The 25473-nt window shown below is 41.8% G+C and overlaps 1 protein-coding gene across 5 annotated transcripts in view; it reads left to right on the top strand.

The window, feature by feature from the left end:
- Positions 1–25248, top strand: part of FRMPD4 (FERM and PDZ domain containing 4) — a 583947-nt gene extending 558699 nt beyond the window's left edge. For 3 of the 5 annotated variants that reach the window (XM_054472020.1, XM_054472019.1, XM_063660028.1), the window contains exons 10-17: positions 2585–2721; positions 5068–5194; positions 7560–7649; positions 8205–8387; positions 11154–11292; positions 16813–17877; positions 18246–19535; positions 21259–25248. In XM_054472020.1, the coding sequence (XP_054327995.1) occupies positions 2585–2721; positions 5068–5194; positions 7560–7649; positions 8205–8387; positions 11154–11292; positions 16813–17877; positions 18246–19535; positions 21259–22583 (4356 nt within the window). In that variant the 3' untranslated portion in view covers positions 22584–25248. Of the gene's footprint in view, positions 1–2584; positions 2722–5067; positions 5195–7559; positions 7650–8204; positions 8388–11153; positions 11293–16812; positions 17878–18245; positions 19536–21253 lie in introns of all 5 variants that reach the window. The other 2 variants (XM_054472023.1, XM_054472022.1) reach the window with 1 other exon arrangement.
- Positions 25249–25473: the final 225 nt, after the last annotated feature.

Here is a 25473-nt window from a genome sequence, read left to right on the forward strand (position 1 = left end):
AGGCTGCCTTAAATCAGACCACCCTATCTCCTGTCTCTGGACAGACCCACTTCTGACAAGGGGTGCTGTGCAATCCAAATAGGTTTAAGATTTTAAGGAGAAGCAAAGGTGGAAGATCATATTAGGGATGAACAGGTGAGAGAATGTGACTTCACTCTTAGCAGTGAAGTGATGGGCTGAGAGACATGCATCCATGGCACGTGGATACAGAGCATGCATGCACGACACAGCATCGGTGCAGCATGGGTGAGTGTGCACAGTGTAAATATTGTATGCAGAAGCCATCCAGGGGTACATGTTCCTATTTTAGTAAAATCAATATAGGAAGCGGTTATAAATGTGCTTCTCTTAGAAAGGAGGCAAGCAAATCTTGATAAAGTTTTTCATTTGAGGCCAAGGGCCCACTGAAGTTTCACTAAAAAATCAAGTCAAAAAAGACAAATGAATTAGAGAAAAGGCATACAAATATATTTAACGTATATCCACGGGAGCCTTCAGAATGAAGTCCCAAAGATACAAGGGAAATTGTCCATTTTTATGCTAATGTTCAACAAAGTATGGATAGCCGTGTAGAAATAGGATTGGACAAAAAGGGCCTGACCTAATGCTAATGGACTGAATGAAGAAACCTAGCAAGGCCTAGATTCTTCTTGGCCTCTCTGAGCAGCGTTCCATCCTTCTGGGTGTGGGGCAGGACCCTTTCTGGAATGGGAGTCTTATGACCTACAATCAAACCATGTTGGTCAGATAATTTTTTACGTCCAGTTTTTACACAGGGCAGAGGGAAAATTAGAGTCATATTTTTAGGTTTTATGGCTGGCTTTGGGGAAAGGGGGTTCTAGTTTCTATGACCCACCTTGGGGAAGAGGGATTCTAGTTTCTATGACTAGCCTCCAGGGAGAACAGAAATAAAAAAACAGGAGGGCAGGAGAAGGTCAAAGAAATACTTTTTTTTCTGAGGCCTTCATTTTGGGGTATTGTTTTTTGAGCTCCAACAACATATTCTTGGGGCAAGCCAAAGAATAAAGAAAAGGAGGAAATAAGAAAGGAGCTAAATACCATATTTTCTAGCCCAGGAATCCAGTTTCCCATAACAAAAGTAAGTGAACGCACGTGTAGAATATGCCTAAGCAATGCAGCGCTTCCCAGCAGCACTTAGCCCACTGCCTTGTGTCTAAGCAGTAAGTGAGGATACTACTCCAAAGCCAACCTCTGTTCCCATGCAGCACTTTACACTTGATGACACACTCTCAGTCACTCTTCAATCTGATCCCCACAACAAACCCTGTGAGATAGATGACCTTATTCTACAGATGAACAAACTAAGGCTGAAAGAGGAGGAATGACTCCCAGAAAGTCAGGCACTTGAAAAAGCAGGGCAGTTGCCATTGAAGTGAACAGAGGAGTTCAATAGCTCCCCTTATCCAGTGTACCAATGTGCTGTGATAAAGCACTTGATGTGCATCTCATCTAATCCTCCAGCCACTCCAGTGAGATAGTATGAATCCCGTTTGCACAGATGAGTAAACTGAGGCTGCAAGAGTTAAAGTGAATGGTCTAAAATTACCTACACAGGTAGCCATTGGGAAAGGCAGAACGCCAGAACAGGTGGATATGAGTCCCAAGCCACTATGCTCAATTGCCTTTTTAATTCTGCCTCCCTGCAGCTGCTGTGGCTGATAACGAGGAGGAGGAGAATGATGGTGGTGGTGACAGTAGTAAACACGTAAGAGGGCTTACACCCTACCAAGTACAGTTCTTTTGGGGTTTTGTTTTGGCTTTTTTTTTTTTTTTTTTTTTTTTGACAAGGTCTTGCTCTTTTGCCAAGGCTGGAACACAGTGGTGTGATCAAGGCTCACTGCATCCGCAAACTCTTGGACTCAAGCGATCCTCCTGCTTCAGCCTCCCGAGTAGCTGGGACTACAGGCACACACCACCATGCCCAGCTAATTTTTGTATTTTTTGTACAGAGTGGATTTCGCCATGTTGCCCAGGCTGGTCTTGAACTCCAGGGCTCACATAATCCACCCACCTTGGCCTCCCAAAGTGCTGGGATTCTAAGGACTTTTCATGGTTCACTCATTTAATGGTCACCACAACCCAGTGAAGAGGGGGCAGTATTATCCCCAATTTACAGAAGAGAAAACTGAGGCACGGACAATTAAGAAGGTGCCCAATTTTGTGCCCCTCATGAAGTGGAGAAACAAGTTTCAAGCCTAAGATTCCAATTCAGGCAGCCTAACTCCAGAAGCCACATTATGCTATCAATGCTGTGTGCATTCAACTGCGGCACCTGTGTTTGGAAATTTCATACCTAAACTCCTAATTGCTTTTACAAAAAGCTAAATATTTAAATAGCAGTTCGTCGATGAACGCTAAATGTTTTGTGTGGTCTCTGTGTTTGCGCGTGCAATTAAATACTGACTCGTTTCCAAGCAGCACGGTGGAGATGTTTCCACATTTAGCCTCCTTGCCTGTGAAGTGAAGGTTGAAACACTCGGGAAATGTATGTCACCTGTTCTCTAAGTCCACGCGCTGCGGCCTATTCTTTGACAAGCTGTGCCCCCTGCTGGTCTCTTCGCAGAGTTGTAACGATGTGGTTCAGGAGCGATTTGGGCCGGAGCTGAAATATGACATAGCCCTGCGGCTGGCCGCATTACAAATGTACATTGCAACCGTTACCACCAAGCAAACGCAGAAAATCTCCCTCAAATACATCGAGTAAGTGTTGACTCTCAGCGCCATTTCGGAGACAGACATGCCGCCTCATTTAGCCCGGGCGTATTTTTGTTATTTGTCCAAAATTGATCTTGTTTGTGGCAAAGCATTCATTCGCCAGTCGCAAAATGTATGAATATCATGCTCATTTCTGGTAGAAGAGATCCGTTTCTAATCCACCTTTAGAGCATTGTAGTTAAGATGAGGGACATATTTAAAACGAAGCATAAATTTTTGAATTCCTAAAGGGGCTTGATTCCAAGCCAAGCTTTGGTCTTAGCACTTTTCACACATTAACTTAATTCTCTCAGCATCCCTATGAGATTAGTAGGATTTCAGCTTCATTTTACAGACGAGCAAACCGAGTCACAGAATAACTTGCCCAAGTCAAATGGCTATTAACGCGGGGATACAGGAGTCAAACCCAGGCAGTGGGGCTCCCCATTGTGCTATAGACTGTGTGATGGGTTGAGGCACCTGTGTTTGGAAACACATGTAATGCTAAAGCCTTGGACCTCCCCCCACACCCTGCTTGCAACCTCACTCCAAAAGATGTATAAACTAATTAAAATCCCACTTTCCAAAGAAACTTCTCATGGGCTGCCTAGAAAGCCTTTCTAAATTCCACAATGCCAGGTTCACCCACCAGGGGGCAAAATGGCTTTTCTCAATAAATTCATGAGCCTGTGCTGGGAAGGATTAAATCTCCAACTTGCTGACTTTAACACCACTGTTCTGACAACTCTCAGTCACCTGTTGACATGTAGGGACAAATCCTCATGTGCAATTTGAGAACCTCAGGCCTTCAGTTCACTCCTTCCAGATGCTTTCTCTCTCTCCCCACACATAAGCGCGACTGTAGCCTGAGAAAGACTTGGCTCACAAAGAGATCTCGTGCTCAGCTGGACACATTCACACCCTCTTCCACTCTCCTTTTTAAAGTTCTTGGGAACAGGTGAAACTGGCTGCCATTTGAAAAGGTGGCCTGCACAACCTGAGATGATTTTCAGACAATTAAAATGCATTTATTTTCCTACTTTCTGTACCCACATTTTACTAGGTTGAACATTGTATGGTCAAAAACGTCTCAGAGATATCTGGCTTGAGTAAGAATCCTGAAAAGTCTATAATAATGTTCTCATTCATAAATTCCTTTGACCAACAAATATTCATTGAGCATTTTATACAGCACTCACATTAGGACAGTAGAAAATACTAATATGTATGAATTATATTCCTGGCCATTGAGGAACTTGTGGTCTGGTTGTAAAAACAAGATATAAAGACAGGAAAAGTAATTATTTAAAATATTGATACAAGTAGGATTACAAGATAGCCAATAAGTAGTGCCAAATGATGGATAAGACAATAAGTACAAGTTGAGAAGGAAGAAAACATAATGATCATGAAATATCCCATCTTAACTAGTGAAGAATATGAATGGTCAAGTGGTGGGGGTAGGTTGTCTGCCTATCCTTCTTTGGAGAGGACCTAGAACAGGAGAAATAACTGGAATCCTCTTGAAGGTCTTCACATAATTTAGAAGACACTGGTTAGACATATAACCTAGGGTAGGATTTCTATTCCAGGATAGATTTCCTAGAATTCAAAATATGGGACCTTCTTAGAAGGGGGTTGTAGTCGTTTCTGGTGAAATTGGCTCTTTGTAAAAATGTATTAACTCAGTCCCATTTGTTGTTGTTTTGTTGTACATCCATACCCATGAATGATAACAGCATCTCCACATCGATACTGGGCACACTTAAGAGTCATGAATCACACCCAATTCCACACCACCAGCAAGAAATGCTGATGGAAGGAGTTAGACAGGAACTGGCTGGGACAAAAGAACTGTGTGCGCCTAGAGAAATAGCCATGGAGGAGGGGAGGGACAGAAAAGAATGGTTTGGGGACATGAAGGACTTGCATCCATTCTTCTAAGAGAGGAAGAATGTGAGCAGACAGGGAGATTGGAGAATAGAAATCAACAAAGGGATGGAGAGAAACTGGTGTTGGAAATACAAACTCGGATACGTGAGTGACTTTGAAGAGATTCAGAAGTTGGTTGGACAAAATGTCTCTTCACTTTACATTGGCTCCAAATGCCTCCTTAGCATTGTCTCTAGAGAATGAGGAATAGATTTCTTTTTAAATGCAAACATGTGTGTTAATGATCAAGTAGTGTGTGTCCTGAGTGTAAATTAAAAGTTACTTCCTTAATTGGGGACTTGTCTCCATCCTCTGCCTCACCAAGGGTTCATTTGTTCCAACAAACATCAGAGCACCATTTTGTCTTAGATAACTCATCATCACAAAAATGTGAAATTAAAGATATGCTCTTTATTGCAGAAAAGAATGGGGATTAGAGACTTTTCTTCCCTCTGCTGTGCTGCAAAGCATGAAAGAGAAGAACATAAAGAAAGCACTTTCACACCTTGTCAAAGCAAATCAAAACTTGGTACCACCGGGTAAAAAGGTATCACATTTGCATCTTAAAAGAAAATTATAAAGAGAGAGGCTTGAATGCATTTTTTTAAATGTTTAAAATTAGCTCATGAATAAAATACTTAGTACCATATTTTCAGAAGCAGTAACACTGTGTAACTTTTTTCTAACTATTAACATGTTTCTAACACTAATGAAAAATAAGTATTCATATAGAAACCTATTTCTTTCTCACAAGTTATGGACTCCGTACTGTAGCAGGGAGGTGTGTGTTCATGTGCCCATCCAGGAAAAGTTTGCATAGCCTCTGAGACCTTGTGAATAGAAGACAGAATTGTGAAATAATTCTGTGTTTCAATCATGCAGTTGCTTACTGCTCAGACCAGCTTAAATGCACAACAGCCAGTAAGAGGCCCTGCAGGCCAGAGGCCACATTAATTAAACCAGGGATCCTCAACTGTGGCATAATTGACATTTGGGAACAGATCATTCTTTGTTAGGGAGTTACGGGGAACATCCTGTGTATTCTGGGATGTTTGGCAGCATCCCTGGTCTCTATCCACAAGATGCCGGTAGCACCCTCCCGTGATCGTGACAAACAAAAATGTCTCCAGACAGGGCCAAATGTGCTCCGGGGAACAAAATCACCCCTATTTACAAACAATGGATTCAATCCTACCTTTGGAGGGAAGATAAAATTATTGCTGTCATTCACCATCATTAATGTTAAAATCTTTTTATATGCTTTTGTTTTTGTTTTCATTAAGTAAGAGAAACACAAAGGAAATTTTAAAATATACTGTTGGTCAGAAAAGAGAGGTATAGTTTATAGGTAATAAAAAGCAAAGGATTCCAGGAACCAGAAAGAGAAGGAGCCTTAAAATACTAGATCTATAAAATTGGAAGCAGTCTTATAACCGAAGAACACTTTCCAATTGATATTAGCTGGAGAAATTTGTGTGACTCTAATACAAATCACTGTTTATGTGGAGAATTATTTTGTCTTAGTATCTGATTTTTTTAAGTCATTTTTACTGGGTAAGGCACATTTATTTCTATCCCCTCCTCGCCCCATGACAGTTTTTTTTTTTTTTTTTTTTTTTTTTTTTTTAAGTATAATCAGTTTCAACACACTATCAGCCACCTTTAACTCACTTCCCAATTTCATGGGAAGGATGTCTTTGATCACAGTGAGCATTCAGCTTACAGAGATGTAGCAAGATGATGTGGGTCAAGTTCTTTTTAACTTCAGTTCTGATTTGCTGGAAGCTAATTTCTATAATTGACTTGTGATTTTTTTTCAAGCCTGGCCCACTCATAATAATTTGGATAACTGCTATAAGATCAATCAACCTATCCATTTATCCATCACTGTCCTTTAAAGGTTGTTTTTCTAGCCAAGAGTGATTAGTTTGCTTTCAAAACAACTTGCAAATGCTTTGCATTTTTGAAAGAAGTAGGATGGATGAATGGTGCTAAGTAACAATTACATAAAGAGCAGTACCTTTATGTATAGTTAACAAATAAGTTGGCAAGCCATCTGCAATTGAAAATAGAATTTTATGGTCATTGCCACTTAATCGTGGTCTACACCTTGTTGGAAAATTTCAACCTTAATAAACATCCCTGGCACATTCAGTATGAAACAGGGACCTTTTTTTTTTTTTTAAAATCAAATACTCTTTTTAGTGATATGGGATCCTACATTTTTAAGTCTTTGTAAATATAACTTTTATATGGATAAAATTTCATTTATAAATCACTTGTGAAACTCAACAGATTTTCCAAGTTGAATTAATAAAACAGAGCCTTATATAGCAAGTTCAAACATTTCCACAATGATTGGATCTCAGAAAGTTCATTTCCCCCGAAAACTTGCAAGGACTGGAAGAAACTTGAGAGGGGAAGTGTAAAGGGCCTGTTTAGAAGGCTTTGCCTAGATTGCAGGTGCGTATTCAAAATGATTCCCACAAAGTCTACATTCAGGTGAGTCTCTTGTGCAATGGGAATATATGTAGACACCTCACCTTTGTCCCTAATTGCAAGTAGAAGGCCCACTCACCTCTTGAAATCTCCCAGTGAGCAGATGTTCAATGGAACATTTTATGGTCTTGTTCTCACTTGTTGAGTGCCCTGGCCCAGCATATCTGTACCCATGAGTGCCCCATACATTGACCCCCTAATAAATAAGATTTGAATCTTGATTTTATGTTCCAGTCCTTCATCAGGAAACCAAATATGTAGCAATTTTATTCCTAATGAAGAGTCTTTGTCACATCTCAACTTTTCAGCAGTAAAATCATCCTTCTATCTTACCTTTGTTTTCTGCTAGTCTCCAGCTGAAATGGAGTCGTACCCAATAGAGTTAACACCTGAGGTTTCTTTTCTCTCCTCAGCTCTCTGCACTACAAGCCAAGGTCCATTATCTCAAGTTCCTCAGTGACCTACGATTGTATGGGGGCCGTGTGTTCAAGGCAACATTAGTGGTAATTTCTTTTTTTTTTTTTTTTTTTTTGCTTTCTCTTGGAAGCCACAGCAGCTCATTCCACCTCTGATGACAAAAGCAAATCAGCTGTGAATCTTCTCCAGCCTTCATTTCTAACCAACTTCACAACAGTCTGAAAATATCAGAAGAAGTGTTAAACTAGATAACACCACTGCAGAATGCCCTAGAAAAAGAAATGTGAAGAACCGAGAGAATCAAAGGATTCTAACAATGGCCTTCTTTTAAATCATTGAGCCAGAAGTTGCTTTCACAGTAAAAAAAGGAAAACCAAAAAGAAAAAACAAACCTCATTTCTAAAAGCATCTTATGATTATGAACATACTGTGCTATAACATTTACTTTCTAATTACTCGTAATTTATCAGAGCCTCAATTCAGTCATGTATCTGGTTCTTCTAATTGGATGATTTAATACAGTATGACCCAGAAACACTTCCTAAAGAAAATATAATCTTATAAAAATAGGATCACAGGTTCAAGTTGGCATGGCATTGCAGAGGTTCAGTATTTTAATGTTGTCAACTTCTCTTTCTCAGCAAGCAGAAAAGCGCTCGGAAGTGACTCTCCTGGTTGGGCCCCGGTATGGCATAAGCCATGTCATCAACACCAAAACCAATCTGGTGGCTCTTTTGGCCGACTTTAGCCACGTCAACAGGATCGAAATGTTTTCCGAGGAGGAGAGCTTGGTGCGGGTGGAACTCCACGTGCTAGATGTGAAGGCAAGTTTTTCAGATGTTGATACATGGCCTTGCTGTAAACAGCTAATTTCTGATAACACTGCAGATGTTTACAAGGCAGGCAAAGGTCTTGTGTGCAGAGCATCACAGATGCAATGTGGTGCAGAAAATAATCCACCCAACTCAGGCCTGAGGGCTCCAGTCCTCACTAAATTGCTGTGTGATTGGGAACAGTTTGCTATACTTCTCTGGGCTCAATTTCTTTATTCATACATGAGAAAGCAAGCTACGTAATTTCTAGGTCCCTTCTGACTTTAGAATATGTGATTTCTAGTTATAGAGTAGGGGAAACTTTTCTGAACTAACTTTCTAGAATATATGACTCAAATCAAGAGGGAGATTTTTCCCAACTTTCTTTAGAATTCTCACTCCCTTTGCTTACATTGGGTCCATATGTGTTTATTCTTTTGGAAAAGCTTGATGTTTTAGTTCATCTGTCTTCTCATATGGTAGCAATTGGTACTGACTGAACATCTGGCTCCTATGAATGTCATGGCCATTCCATTTAAAACAAAAATCTGGCCAGTGCGGTGGTTGATGCCTGTAATCTCAGCACTTTGGGAGGCCGAGGCGGGCAGATCACGAGGTCAAGAGTTCAAGACCAGGCTGACCAACATGGTGAAACCCCATCACTACTAAAAATACAAAAATTAGCTGGGCGTGGTGGTGTGCACCTGTAATCCCAGCTACTCAGGAGGCTGAGGCAGGAGAATTGCTTGAACCCCGAGATAGAGGTTCCAGTGAGCCGAGATCATGCCATTGCACTCCAGCCTGGGTAACAGAGTGAGTCTCTATCTCAAAAAAAAAAAAAAAAAAAAAAATCTGAGATGGTCCACAAAGGGCAAAACTCTACTCCCAAAAGAGAATAGGAAATAGTCCAGGTTCCTGGTCTCCACCTTCTTTTCCCAGTAGAGACGAGTTATTGGATTTTGGCAATGGCAGTATTTCTACTGTTTCTATGAAGAAAAGACACTGGAACAAATGGAGATAGTGACTCCACAAAGGAGACAACACCAGCCTGGAGGGTGCTCTGAAAATAGCCAGGAAGGACCCAGCCCTACCTGCATCCCCACTAGGGTGCTGGTGTGGGAGGAGTGGATTAACAGCCATTGAGAATGTGGCAAAGCGTTTCTACAAAGCACATCAGAATACACTAGAGAGCTCTGCAGTGGGAACAGATGATCACGAAAAAGAGAATGTGGAGCTCAGACATGCTGGCTGTGCCCTGTAGGACTTCATGGGCTGGATCTAGAGAGTTTTCATGGCAAGTTGAAAGTGTGGGGATAGACTTGGAATGCTAATCCTACTCCATGAGCAAAGAGGCTGAGAGAAATAGCCCCATCACAGAGAAAGGTGGATGAAAGGGTGAACTGGATGCAGTTAGTACAGATCCGATGACAGAGATAATCTGTCCTAAACAGAAATGAGTGCCGTGCCCGGCCGATGGTGTCCTGCCTATATAAAATGATGATGCGGTGGCTTGGAGGCTGAGGGGAGACCTCAACTGAAGTGGAAGGAAAGGCAGTTCAACAAGTAGTACAGGGGCTTTGGCAGGGAAGTTAAATTCTACCAGCTGGGGGCACTGAATCCGCCCAGTGTCCTATACCTAGGAGTGAAAGCAAGAGGCCTGCTGTCTTGCTGTCTTTGTGCCTCTCTTCATATCTGCTTTTTCTTGCCTCCTTATTTCTCTCTCTCTCACTTTTTCTCTTTCAACAAAAACACATCCTTCCTAACTCAATGAGAAAAATTGCTTCATCCAACACTTTTTTTCCCTATAAGCTCCAAATCTATGTCCAATTGTATAATAACCTCATTGTTTCAAGAGAGCTTTAGTAAGGCCTTTTCTCAACTCCCATCTATTTTACCCTCCTGTAAATTTACGATTTCATCTAGAAGCAACTTTTTACGGGATCTCTGGCGCTTTTCATTCAGTCTTAGCAGTAATTTCCACTTGACTTTTACCTCTCTTTAACACTAATTTACACCGTGAACCCAAAACTTAATCTTCCTGTAATTTTCAGATTGTGAGTTCACTGCTGTTAACTGAGGTAACTGGTAACTTAACTAGTTAATGTTAATTTACCAGTTTAACATGTTTAATTGTTTTTAAATGTTAAAAATGTTAATTATTTGGGAAGAAAACAATCTCATTTTCTTTCATTTCAATATGACTGGGGGGCCAGGTGCGGTGGCTCACACCAGCAATCCCAGCACTTTGGGAGGCTGAGGTGGGCGGATCATTTGAGATCATTTGAGATCAGGAATTGGAGACCAGCTTGGCCAACATGGTGAAGCCCCGTCTCTACTAAAAATACAAAAATTAGCCTGGCGCGGTGGCGCGTGCCTGTGATCCCAGCTATTCCGGAGGCTGAGGCATAAGAATCGCTTAAACCCAGGAGGTGGAGGTTGCAGTGAGCCAAGTTCACGCCACTGCACTCCAGCCTCAGCGACAGAGTGAGACCCTGTCTCAAATATAGATAGACAGACAGATAGATAGATAGATAGATGGACATATATATATATGACTTGGAAGAAATTCAAAATGTCCAGGCTTTTTAGAGGGTGTGTCCTGAATGTTTTTCAGTAAGGCGCTTTGTGTTATCCTTGGCTTTTTCTCCTGCTTTGGGTTTCTCCCATGAAATGTTTGTTCAATAACTCCTTTTTCCATAAGCATAAATGCAGCTGTTGACACTCCAGGGATGTTATTAAGAATGGATGGCTTTAACCAAAGTGTTCTCTTTTGTGTAGCCCATCACGCTTCTGATGGAATCCTCAGATGCCATGAACCTGGCCTGCTTGACGGCTGGATACTACCGGCTGCTTGTTGATTCCAGGAGGTCGATATTTAACATGGCCAACAAGAAAAACACAGCGACCCAGGAAACAGGTATTCTCTTCCTGAACTCATGAAGCAACTGATCTCCCTGCAAACACTCCACCTGACAACAATAATAAGGATGTTTTCTGAAAAGTTAAGGCCGGGCGCGGTGGCTCATGCCTGTAATCCTGGCACTTTGGGAGGCCAAGGCAGGCAGATCACGAGGTCAGGCTTTCGAGACCAGCCTGACCAACGTGGTGAAACACCATCTCTACTAAAAATACAAAAATTAGCTGGGCGTAGTGGCATGCACCTGTAATCTCAGCTATTTGGGAGGCTGAGGCAGGAGAATCACTTGAACCCGGGAGGCAGAGGTTGCAGTGAGCCGAGATCGCACCACTGCGTTCCAGTCTGGGTGACAGAGTGAGACTCTGTCTCAAAATAAATAAATTAACTAAAATTAAAATTAAAAAAAGTTAAAATTGTACCCACAAAAAATCGAATGTCCAAATTCAATGCCAAAAGCTTTCAGATACCTGTGATGTGGGCTAAGTGTTAAAAAGAAAAATGCTGATTTCTCACCACATTTGACACATCACTCAGAAGTGTCAGGGTGCTTGCTCCAACCTTGATTTTATTATCATGAAAGTCTCTATGGCTGGGTTTTCATGGCCTTACTCTTACAGAGGTCAGGGCCGGAGGACTAATGATGGAATGCCCGAACACGAGTTGTGAGCCCCTGCTTTAGGGCTGGTCTCTCCTGACGGGGTCCTAGGCCCAGGTGTCTGGGAGCCTCCTCCCTGTAGTCAGACTTATGCCCAGGATTCTGGGAACTTTACAAACGGGAAGATGTGGTTATTGCCTAGCACTTGGACTTGGGAACACTAGAAGAAAATTCTTCCACATTGGCAGCCATCCTGGATCCATAATAGGAGCACCGAGATGGCAAAGACATCAAATAATTCAGTTCACCTACTTGACAGAAAAAAAGATCCCCACGATGAGGACAGGGAAGGCTGCAAATGTTAAATTGATTATTCCTTTGACAGTAGGTGGTTTTCATTGGTTGTAGAACATTTTTTCTTCAGTTACTTAAGCATTTTACTCCATCTACAGTGGATGCTTAGTAAATGTCACTGATGGACAGATGCCACCATTCTAGGCACAGCCACTGACCCGTTAAAAAAAATTATAATCAGAGTTTCCATAATTGGGGTTTCTTTTAAAAGAAAGGGGAATTCTTAAAAACAAATTTTACTGTTGCTTCTCTTTTTTTCTCCCTTCCCCCCAACCCTGCCCCCCACCCCGGTCTCCGGCATTTCTCAGAGAAAATGAGGGGAGAAAAAAAGGGAAGGAAGTTCTGTCACTGTTAAATTGAGCAGAAACATCAATCTTTATTCTATAAATACACTGCAATATGTAGACACATTTACACACACATACAGACTCACACACAGTTTACTATGATGGCCAGGTGAATGGAAGCAGCTCAGTCATAGAAAAAGGGAAGCTAGAAACAGGGAGCAATGGATAAAGCATGTTAGAAGGCAACACTTGGACTTTCAAGTCAAATAAATCTGAGATTTAATCCAGTGCCATCTTGAGGTATCTGATTTTTTTTAATTTCTCTGAGCTTGAGTTTCTTCATTTGTAAAATGGGATTAAAAAACTAGCTTGCAAGGGTTAGAAAAATAATCTAGGTACATCATCTAAAATGATGCTCAGCATTTCTATTAATAATTAGCAGTGAAAAAAAAAAAAACAGAGGCAGAAAGAACTCAGAATGACAGAGATAAAAGCCGGATACAGTGGTTCACGACTGTAATCCCAGTGCTTTGGGAGGCTGAGGCAGGAGGATCACTTGAGCACAGGAGTTTGAGATCAGACTGGGCAACACAGGGAGACCTCGTCTCTACAAAAAATATAAAAATTAGCCAGGTGTGGTGGCACGCACCTGTAGTCCTAGCTACACGGGAGGCTGAGGTAGGAGGATACCTTGAGCCTAGGAGGTCAACGCTGCTGTGAGCTATGACTATGCCACTACACTCTGGCCTAGGTGACAGAGCAAAACCCTGTCTCAAAAATAAATAAATAAATAAATTAGAAAGTGATAGAAACATAGAAAGGAGAGAAAGACAGAACATGAGGCAAAGAAAGCTCCTGAGAGACACAAATGTTTAAAAATAAATATAGAAAAAGAAAGAACAAAAAGGAGGTGATAGGCGTGCACTGGGTTTGGCAGTAAACATTTTTATGACCACATGTTTTCATTGAGCTAGGAGATTTACAGCAATTTAATGCTGACCTTCGAAATTCCAAAGAAGGCTGGGCACGGTGGCTCATGCCTGTAGTCTCAGCACTTGGGGAGTCCGAGGTGGGTGGATCACTTGAACCCAGGAGCTTGAGACCAGCCTGAGCAACAAAGTGAGACACTGTATCCACGAAAAAAATTTAAAAACTAGCCAGGTGTGTGGCATACACCTGTGGTCCCAGCTACTTTGGACATCAAGGTGGGAGGATCATGCAAGCCCGGGAGGTCAAGACTTTAGTGAGCCAAGCACACTACTGCACTCCAGCCTCCAGGCTGGCTGACAAAGCAAGATCCTGTGTCTAAAAGAAAAAAAAGAAAAGTAAAGAAATTCCAAAGAGCAGTTCAGCAATTTGACACAATTGTTTCCCACTGGAAAACCAGTTTTTGGCTTTTTATTTTCAAATTTTAAAGTTTATCTTGAAAATAAATCCTTTCCTCGTAGACCATAAAGATTGTAGAGGTGTATGAAGAAAACCAAACCTACTATTCTAAACATGGTTACAGTAGTAAGGGTCTCCACTCTGTCCAATTCACAGTGACCCACAACGTAAGGTTTAATAGAACTTAAAGAGGCAAAAACATAGTTACAAAAAGTATTATTACTGTGGGGAAAGAATGGGACTTCAGCCTCACCATCATTTCTCCCAGTTTCAAATACCTATCCCCACTCTCAAAGATAGAGGGCGGGAGGTAGGTGGAGAGAGAGAGAGAGAGACAGAGAGAGAGAAGCAAGGATCACGGGGAGAGACCACACTCCAAAAAGAAACTGATAGACCTAGGTCGAGCAGCAGTCTGGGCTCAGCATACTCTAAAGGCTGAAAGTACTCTCTTCTCTTCAGAAACTCCCAAAAGATCTGAGAGCCAAGAAATACAGAGTGGAAGTCCCGTCAGGCTAGTTCTTCCCCAGTCCGTTCTCTCCTTCCACTCTGTAGGAGACTGGGCCACAGAATAGATCCCAGCCCCCAAACCACATTCTTCCATGTCTCCAAAATTATTCCAGGAAGCCAAATCAGTAGACCCTTCTGGAAGGAAGCCAGATTGAGCACATATTTTCTTCTCACCTCAAATTGATCCCAGATCTTAGTCAAGATCTCTAATAAGAAACAGCCCCCATTCCTTCTTCTCTGTCTTGAAAATTAGCCTTCAAGCACTTTCAAAATCCCTGGCCCCACATATGTATGCATCTCTGGGCTTTAGGAGGGTCTCAATAAGTATCCATCAACTTGCTTTGAGCCTGCTGACCTATTCAGTTTTCTTGTTCATCTAAATCAGAGTTGGCAAAACTATGGTCAACGGGCCAAATCATGTTCTTGCAAATAAAGTTTTATTGGAACTCAACCACACACATTGTTTTACTTTCCTAAGGCTGCTGGAACAAATTCTTACAAACTTGGGAGCTTTAAACAACATAAGTTTATCCTCCTACAGTTTTGGAGGCCACAAGTTCAAAACCAGGATGTTGACAGGGCCATTGCTGCCTTCAAAGGCTTTAGGGGAGGATTTCTCTTTACCGCCTCCTGCTTCTGGTGGCCTCCAGCATTCCTTGCGGCTGCTTAACTCCAGTGTCTGCCTCTGTCTTCGCATGGCCTTCCCCTCTTCTCTATGTGGCCCAAATCTCTCTCTGCCATTGAATTTAGGGCCCATGAAGATAATTAAGGATAATCTCATCTCAAGATCCTTAACGTTGCAAGACACTTTTTCTAAATAAGGTCACATTCACAGAGTGGACATATCTTTTGGGGGCCACCATTCCACTCATACACCCATCTGTTTATGTAGCCTCTATGGCTACTTCCATATTAAAACAGCTAAGTTGAGTAGTTGCTCAATTGAATGGTTGGCCCACAAAACCAAAATATTTACTATCTGGGCCTCCCTTTACAGAAAATGTTTGCCAAGCCCTAAACCCGCGTTACAATGCAACTTTGCTGAACTACTCTTCCTCCTGCAACAATCCACACTCACACACACACTTCCCCCACCACGCACACCCAGTCATAATCCAAATTGTTGTTAATAAAATAATGCTGAACCCCCACAAGGTTTATTTATTGTAAGGTAAGATGCAAATATGGCCAGTGTATAATTCAATGTCTTCAAAATTATATCTCTTATTGTTCATGAAAATACATGAATTTATTAAAATAACCCTGAACACTGTTCAGCATTAAATCCACTGCATGATTTGCAGGGAGCAAAAATCTCTTAAGTAAAACTGTACTTTTTTCCCATGTGTCTTGCACATCTGATGTCAGTTATCCAAACTTGTGCTGGGGGCAATTTGAGGGAACAGATGGTAGAATAGTATGGCCCTAAAATTTTCTCAAAATGTTGCCTCTGGAATCTACAAGGCAATATCAACAGAATGACCCAGTTCTCTGTCTTGTTAAATATCAGAGCAAATCTCCACATCAAAATTCCAGATTGAAAGATGCTTGAAGAGCAAACAAAATAATAGTATTTAAATTGGGGTTTTGTAATTTTAATCCATGAGGAACATGAAACAAATTTTCAGGAGTTCCCATGATACAAACAAAAATTGAACTTAATCTAAATATTAATTATGCTTAGAAATTACAGAGAAAAGTACGTTACCTGTGACCACTCCACCTTATGCATTTTATACACACACACACATATACACATGGGCATGCATGCTGACATTTATACATGAATATTTTAACATCCACTAGGATATCAAAAGACTGAAGATAGAAGTCTTGTACTACCATTACAACATTTATCTTAATTCCCTAAAAAATATGGTAAAACTGGGACGATCCTTGACCATCTCTGAACTCAATGAGGAAAACATTCAATATCTTCCTCCATGAAGTAGGGAATATTAAATCTCACCTTACAAGGAAAAGAACAATTAATGTTCTGGAATAATGGCCTATTGAAATCTCACCTTTAAGGGTAAAAGGCATGTTGTGTATTTACATTTGTAGATATGAATGAAGCCTTTTAATAATAGACCCAAGGGTCGGATGGAATTAAGCTATGCTTCCCTACCCCCAGATGGTATTACATTTTATCAAATAGCAATTACAGTTTATGCAGTATCAATTTTGTTAAGGTCAATTCTCCTAACCCAAGGAATTCTTACACCTGAAGCCTAAATCAATAAGTACTATATTTGGGTAGTTGAAAAACTGCATTTACATAAGTGATGCTACAAGCCATTAAGTTAAAAAACAGAGACGAGCCTCCCACCCCTGCCCCACCCAAAACCAGACAGTACAGTAATGTGTCTTTGCATGATTCTTTCTCTTTAGGACCTGAAAACAAGGGGAAGCATAACCTCCTTGGCCCAGATTGGAACTGTATACCCCAAATGACCACCTTTATTGGTGAAGGGGAACAAGAAGCCCAGATAACATACATAGATTCAAAGCAGAAGACGGTGGAGATCACAGACAGCACCATGTGTCCAAAAGAGCACCGGCACTTGTACATAGACAACGCCTATAGTTCAGATGGACTTAACCAGCAGCTGAGCCAGCCCGGGGAGGCCCCCTGTGAGGCAGACTACAGAAGTCTAGCTCAGCGGTCCCTATTGACCCTCTCAGGACCAGACACTCTGAAGAAAGCACAGGAATCTCCGAGAGGAGCTAAAGTGTCCTTTATTTTTGGAGACTTCGCCTTGGATGATGGTATTAGTCCCCCAACCCTCGGCTATGAAACGCTACTAGATGAGAGTCCTGAAATGCTGGAGAAGCAGAGAAATCTCTACATCGGCAGTGCCAATGACATGAAGGGCCTGGATCTCACTCCAGAGGCAGAGGGCATCCAGTTTGTGGAAAATTCTGTTTACGCAAACATAGGCGATGTGAAGAGCTTCCAGGCCGCGGAGGGGATCGAGGAACCCCTCTTGCACGACATCTGTTATGCAGAAAACACTGATGACGCAGAGGACGAGGACGAGGTGAGCTGCGAGGAGGACCTCGTGGTGGGGGAGATGAACCAGCCGGCCATCCTCAACCTGTCTGGGTCAAGCGATGACATCATTGACCTCACATCCCTGCCGCCTCCAGAAGGTGATGACAATGAGGATGACTTCCTGTTGCGTTCCTTGAACATGGCCATTGCCGCACCCCCACCTGGCTTTAGAGACAGTTCAGATGAAGAGGACTCTCAGAGCCAGGCAGCTTCCTTCCCCGAGGACAAGGAGAAAGGCAGCAGCCTGCAAAATGATGAGATCCCCGTGTCCCTCATTGACGCTGTGCCCACCAGCGCCGAAGGCAAGTGTGAGAAGGGACTGGATAATGCCGTCGTCTCCACGCTGGGAGCTCTAGAGGCTCTATCCGTGTCAGAAGAACAGCAGACCAGTGACAATTCAGGTTCTTTCACAATTGTTACATTCATTCACTGATAACCATATCATTCCATCCTTCCAAGCCATTTGCCCTTGGAGTCCTGTTACGTGGTGTTCTCCATTTCACACATGTCCCATTTCATAAATGTGCTGAAACTGCCATCATGGGTTTTTTTGTGTGTATGTGATTTCCTTTGTTATGTTTTTTTAAAACATAAGGCACATCTCCCCCCACCCCCATTTCTGGAAAAACTGTTCAATAAACTCAGAGTCCTTACTGAAAAGGGAAAAACTTGGTATTTTGTTTTAGTAATAACGAGTCCCGTTTTCTTACATGTCTCCAAGTGCCTCTGTTGCATCCATTAATCAGTTCTTGTTTTTTACGGCATGCAGGTGTAGCCATCTTGCGGGCTTATAGTCCTGAGTCTTCGTCAGACTCGGGCAATGAAACTAACTCTTCTGAAATGACTGAGAGTTCTGAACTGGCCACAGCACAAAAACAGTCAGAAAACCTCTCCCGCATGTTCTTGGCCACTCACGAAGGCTACCACCCCCTTGCAGAAGAGCAGACCGAGTTCCCGGCCTCCAAGACCCCTGCTGGGGGCTTGCCTCCAAAGTCCTCGCACGCCTTGGCTGCTAGGCCAGCAACCGACCTCCCGCCCAAAGTTGTGCCTTCCAAGCAGTTACTTCACTCAGACCACATGGAGATGGAGCCTGAAACTATGGAGACTAAGTCAGTCACTGACTATTTTAGCAAACTGCACATGGGGTCGGTGGCATACTCCTGCACTAGCAAAAGGAAAAGCAAGCTGGCCGATGGTGAGGGGAAGGCACCCCCTAATGGGAACACAACAGGAAAAAAACAGCAGGGGACCAAAACGGCAGAGATGGAGGAGGATGCCAGTGGTAAATTTGGTACTGTGTCTTCACGGGACAGTCAACACCTGAGCACTTTTAATCTGGAGAGAACTGCCTTTCGCAAGGACAGTCAAAGATGGTATGTGGCCACTGAAGGTGGGATGGCTGAAAAAAGTGGATTAGAAGCAGCAACGGGGAAAACCTTTCCGAGAGCTTCTGGTCTTGGGGCAAGGGAGGCCGAAGGGAAGGAAGAAGGAGCTCCTGATGGAGAAACGAGTGATGGCTCAGGACTTGGTCAAGGGGACCGCTTCTTAACTGACGTGACCTGTGCATCTTCAGCCAAAGACTTAGATAACCCAGAGGACGCTGACTCGTCCACCTGCGACCATCCTTCCAAGCTTCCTGAGGCTGATGAGAGTGTGGCCCGCCTTTGTGACTACCACTTGGCCAAGCGGATGTCATCGCTGCAAAGCGAGGGCCATTTTTCTCTGCAGAGCTCCCAAGGCTCTTCAGTGGATGCAGGCTGTGGCACGGGCAGCAGTGGTAGTGCCTGTGCCACACCCGTGGAGTCGCCGCTCTGCCCCTCCCTGGGGAAGCACTTGATTCCTGACGCTTCTGGGAAAGGTGTGAATTACATTCCTTCAGAGGAGAGAGCCCCTGGGCTTCCCAACCACGGAGCCACCTTTAAGGAACTGCACCCACAGACAGAAGGGATGTGTCCACGGATGACAGTGCCTGCTCTGCACACAGCCATTAACACCGAACCCCTGTTTGGCACATTGAGAGATGGATGCCATCGGCTCCCCAAGATTAAGGAAACCACAGGTACAGCAATGATGGATTTAGCACTTTGTATGACATGCCAGGAGCATGTAAACCATGTTTACAACAAACTTAAAAACATAATGTCTGGAAGAAAAGTAAAAGGTAGAATTTTAAAAGGCCACAGGACTGTAAAGTACCAATCATTGATCCCCTGGTATTTAATAAACACTAAAGATTATAAAGGTGAAAATGGCATTTGCTCTTTATAATCTTACTCTGTGCTTGCTTTCAGAATTTGATGGGGCAATATGTTTTCCCTAAATTCTAAATGCAGATGTTTAGCAATGCCCAGTGTGACTTTTAGTTATATGATAGTATTGCTTAGAGTCACATAACAGTTTTATTTTCTTCCCAAGACATCTGAGTTCTAATTCTGCCATTTCATTATTGAGGGACAAGGAAGGATAAGCGAGCAGGGTATCAGGGAGACTGGAGGGGTTTGGAGAGAGCATTTGCCCTTTCGGCAATCTTACTGATTCCTCCCTACTCTGTAAGACTGCCCTATATGGACGTTCTGAAGTGTCTTGCATACCCCAGTGTGAGGAAGATTTTGAGGCTATTCCTGATGAGCTGCTTTATTTTCCCCAAAATAATAAAGTGTAAACACACGTAGAAACAAGAACACATCCACTTTCTGTATCCCACCTTCACCACTCCACCACTCAATGGCATGCATTCCCCTCACTGATCCACTTGGCTGGCCATCACATGGCAAAAGCAGATACTCTTTCATACTTTCATGTTTCAAATTATGTCATCAATAGTGTCTTTTTCATACAGGTCAATAGAAGTTAGTGAAATCTTATATTGGTCATTTTCTATTCCTGTTCTTTTAAGATTTTCTACTTTCTCAAAACCCACCACTGGCTTTACCTGCTTTGGAAAAGCTATCTGTGAATATCACCTAACTCATCACCCAACTGCATCTTTACCTCTAAACTAAGTCACACTGTTTAATCCTTCATGATTTATCAAGAACTTTCACCTGAGTTACCTCTTGCTTCTCACAAAAATTCTGTGAGATGGGGATTATTTGCTTCACATGACAGCTTTTCTTAAAAAAAAAAAAAAATGTTGAGCAACTGGCCCAGTGTTTCAACTTCAGACTTTGTACCAGGCAAACCTCATGCTGTCTTCTGAAAAAGATTCACTTATTTAATTTGCATTAATTAAGTTAGGCCACTTCTTTAAAAGAAAGAAAAGCAAGGCAAGGCAAGGCAAGGCAGGAAAGAAAAGAAAGAAAAGAAAGAAAAAGAAAGAAAGAAAGAAAAGAAAGAAAGAAAGAAAGAAAGAAAGAAAGAAAGAAAGAAAGAGAAAACAATGCCAGATTTAACCTAATTCCCTTGAATTGAAACTTAATATCTCCAATATATTTGAATAATCTATACATAGTTGTTTTCTGTGTCTAAGCTTTGATGGGTAGATATTGGGAGCAAGGCAATTCATGAAATCCCTGAAAATGTTTGGGATTTCTAGACAATTCCAAATGAATCAGCAGTTCCAGAAATAACAGATTCCAGTATTTTCTTGATATTCATTAAAATGGAAATTTGTTATGAGATATCAAGAGGCAGTCTTTGGAAAGCAGGGTGACCTTAGCATACAGCAGCCCTTCCAGACTACATCCTTGAGAAATGACAGACATCATGTAGAGATGTAGTAAAAATGGCCTCCCAGGAGATGCTTAATGATTCTCTCTGTTTTTCTACTACCCCTAGTGTAGCTTTGACAGAGCCTGGGAAGGAGAGACGAGGAGGCATGCCTTCAGCTTGGTCTCAACATCCTGAAGCTGGTCCCATCCTGCTACCATCAAACATTCACTCGGAATCAAAGGTGCCAATTCCAAATCAAGACCCTAATGATTTCTCCCAAGCAAATCAGGCATACGGAGAGGCTGTGAGCTGGCGGCAACCGGATCTGAGAGGGGGGAGCCTCAGGACATCCCCCAGCCAGAAGGCTCTGAGACATAGCAGCAGTATCCTCTCCGGATCTGTCGATTTGGAGACCTTCCGAGAGAGAACCAAGGGTGCAGTCAGCTTAAAGTGTCCAGGCATCACAGAAGCACAGGAGGCCAGTTCTGAAAGGCGAGCAGAACTCCCCCTGGGGAGGAAGCTCACCAAAAGTTTTTCCCAAAGCTCAATGCACTTGAGCTCTGAGGGGAGGTTTCACAAAAGGTCCCCAGTGGCTCATAAAGACTCAAAGCTGTATAGGACATTACCCTTGCGGAAGCTGGAGGGCAGCAATTGGAGATGCCGGGGACCCTTCAGCTATTGCTTCCTGAACCGAGGGCAGGATGAAGATGGTGAGGAAGAGGAGGAGAGGGGAGAGGCCACCGTCCAGGTCTCTTGCCTCTATAGACCACAGATGACTCAAGCCATGCCAGAACCAAGCAGCCCATGCCTGGCTGTGGCGATTCAGAAGCAACGAGGGGAGCTATCCAGAGGGTCAGTGCTGAAGGTCTGGGCAGAAGACCTGCGAGGCCCAGATGACTTGGACTTCAGCAACCTGGCTTTTGATGCCCGGATTGCAAGAATAAATGCCCTAAAGGAGAGCACATATGCAATGCCTGATGGGTTCCTTGCAGCCCAAAATGATGCCAATGAGCTGCTCTGTCTCGTCAGGGCAACCAAGGAGAAGAGAGAGGAGTCACGCCCTGAAGCGTACGACCTTACACTTTCTCAGTACAAGCAACTGTTATCCATTGAGTCCAGACAGTTGGGAAGTGCCTGTAGGAAAATGGCGATGGCTGAGAAAAGCCCGGAGGAGATGCTCCTAGCTATGACTTCCAGCTTTCAAGTGCTCTGTTGCCTAACAGAAGCTTGCATGCGATTAGTAAAAGTCGTGAACTCAGAAACACAGCGGCAGGAAATTGTAGGGAAGATCGATGAAGTGGTCATAAATTACATTTGTCTACTGAAAGCTGCCGAAGCAGCCACTGGAAAGAACCCTGGGGACCCTAATGTTGGACTCTCGGCGCGACACTCAATCACCATGGCCGCTCTCGTAAGCACACTGACACGTTCTCTCAAGAGGCTTTTAAACAAATAAATATGGAAGTCACGTCATAATCTACCTTTGCAAAGCCATACATGAACTTTTATTTACTTTGTGTGTATGATGAACAGATGTCTCCTTTCTTCTCTCTGTATATTTTGTTATTTTATATAAAATAGGAGATAAAAGTCACATTGATGAAATGTTGAAATGTACTAATCAGATGTATTCTGTTTATATTATACATATATATACACGTAAAAGAAATATCCAAGAAAGTGATGACATTTGGCTATTTTTCATATAGTTAAAACTCCAGGTATATGATGTGAAATTTTAAATTCTACCATGTTAGAGCAAAACAATGAATCCTATCCCTTTTCTTTCCAACTAGCTATTTGGAGACCATATTATTCATATTTAGAAGTAAAACACAAAACAAAATAGAGAGAGAAAAGAAAAGAAATCACAATGTATATAAAACAGTACTTATGTTTTAAAATTATGATTCTTAAGCATTGGAAATAGCAAAAAGACATTTAAAATTCAAGAAGCTATTATGAATTACTAGAGAATATATCTGTAATAAATTAATTTTTTGCTCATAGTATTTGGTTACTGGATGCTTTCTTCCAAGAATCCCACATATTTAATTTGGGTTTTTGCTATTTGGGCTACAAATTGGTGGGGATGGATTCTACTGTGTCAGCACAAATGCTCTTCACAGTGTTTCTAGCATTCAAAAAACTTCCCAGGGAGAAGAACAGAGGGGATGATGGGCAGTTTCCTAGGTAATGCCTAGAGTTATAGAATATCTCATTACATAAAATGTATGGAATTAATAATACCAAAATTAATTATTTGATGGAAAGATCTGCTTTGACTAAATGTCAAAAATCTGCAAACCAAAGACATTATCTTCCCCTCACCGCAACTCAACTACAAAACTTAAAATTCTCTTTAGAGTGATAGGACATTTAGTAAAGTATTTGCAAACTTACAAAAAGGAACATTTAATGATCATCAAAATTAAGTACAGATTCAGTAATGTAGACCAGACCACACACCAGCACCTGTGAGTCTCATCTCAGATCACAGCTCTCAGCATAGGGCTTCATGCATCACCGCCTCTACAGAGGCTAAGGCTGCCAATCAAATTTGGAATTATAGCGTAGTACTGGGACAAAATCTCAAATCTTGGATGTTCCAGAAAATCAGGGAGAGATGGCTACTGTAATCATGGGAGCCATGAGTAAATAGTTAAGTATTTACTAAATAAATACTTAATCTGGATTGGCTGATAAAAATATGAAATCTGAAAAAAAAAAAAAAGAAAGAAATGGAAGTGGTATATTTGACCAGTTCAAGTGAAACCAATGGAATGCAAAGAAGTTTCCAGGACTGTCACATCTCTAAAAGTACCCTGCAGTCATAAAATAAAATCGATATGTATATATGTATTTCCTGGGTCATTCAGTGCTCAAGCTACATGCACTCCTACTTAGACAGGTGGCTTCTTAAGAATATGACGGGAGTACACCAGGTGCAAACATTTCTACTTTTGTAGCCTACTGAGAAGGAGGCATAACACAGTCCACAATTGCAATCTCTCTCTAGTCAGCCATTCCACAGGGACTCAACAACAAAAGCCACACGTGGTTATGGATGGCAGCAAAGGAAAGGAGTTTAGGCGTGTGTTATTATAAATAATGTTTAACTAAATAATAAAACATTATTTCATTACAATTATAATTATAAATATTGGTGTTTTGATATTGAGAGATATTAGTGGTGTTTACTGTGGAAAATCTTAGTAAATATCATTCTGTGTACTAAAATCCTAACCTATTAATAGGATGTGTGCCCTATGTCAGACAGTGTGCTAAGCATATTAACTATATTATCTCATTTAATCATCACAACAATCTGCTGGTTTGGACACTATTCTCTCTGGAGGCAATATGGATGAGTTGTTACGGATATGGGGTTTGGGGTCAGAAACATCTTGATTTAAATTTTGACTCTGCCATTTTCTAGCCCTTTTATGTTGGGAAAGCTACTTTTTCTAGTCTCAATTTCCTCATAATAAAATGAAAATCAATTATAAGATCGATTTCCATAGGGTTGTCATGAGTTTTGAGTAAAAATGTGTATGTAAAGTTCTTACCACAATACCTGGCAGAGAGTAAGTATTCAATTAATGTTAGCTATTATTATCATCATAATCGTTGTGTTGAATATATTGCCCAAGATAATATGGGGGGGGATGTTTGTTTCATATGCATATTGTATCCTGACTGTGTGCAGAACACATTATGTGTATTGCATATATGTAAAAGAAGCGTACAAGGAAGTGACCATCCTTGTTCAAGTCACATATCTAGTTAGAACAACTTCCCAGTCCATTGGAGTTCTTTGAGAAGCCTCAGGGAAGTAGCTCTGGGTCCTTCTAATCAACCTCCCATTACTGCGCCAGTAAGTTTCTGTTTCTTACAAATAAACTCTTTGCTATTCAGAAAACCTCAAGGGGCCCCCACATTCACTAAGCATGGGGCTCCTAACTGGGGTCCAGGTCCATAGAGTGTAGGAAGAACATATTAGAACAATACTTGTGCTTATTTTTATCTAGCTTTTTTATGTTTGTGTATGTTTTATAATGGCATAATAGTACAATGGTACATGTACATAATTTTAAATAAATGAATGAATGAATAAATAAGCATATGCCTGGTGCATGCATGTGACAATATTGTCGCAGGTAGGGTTGCATTCACTGAAATCTGGAGAGCACTGAACTAGAGAATAAACCTTCCTTATATTCACGGTTCTTTACGTTTAGTCCCCAGTCTACTTTGCCAAGTTTATCTCCTATCATTTTTATTAATCTTTTATCACAAATCTTTCAAACAAAAGTAGACACAATCATATGAATTCATGTGGACTC

This window comes from Pongo pygmaeus, chromosome X (assembly GCF_028885625.2).
Source record: "Pongo pygmaeus isolate AG05252 chromosome X, NHGRI_mPonPyg2-v2.0_pri, whole genome shotgun sequence".
Lineage (NCBI taxonomy): Eukaryota > Metazoa > Chordata > Mammalia > Primates > Hominidae > Pongo > Pongo pygmaeus.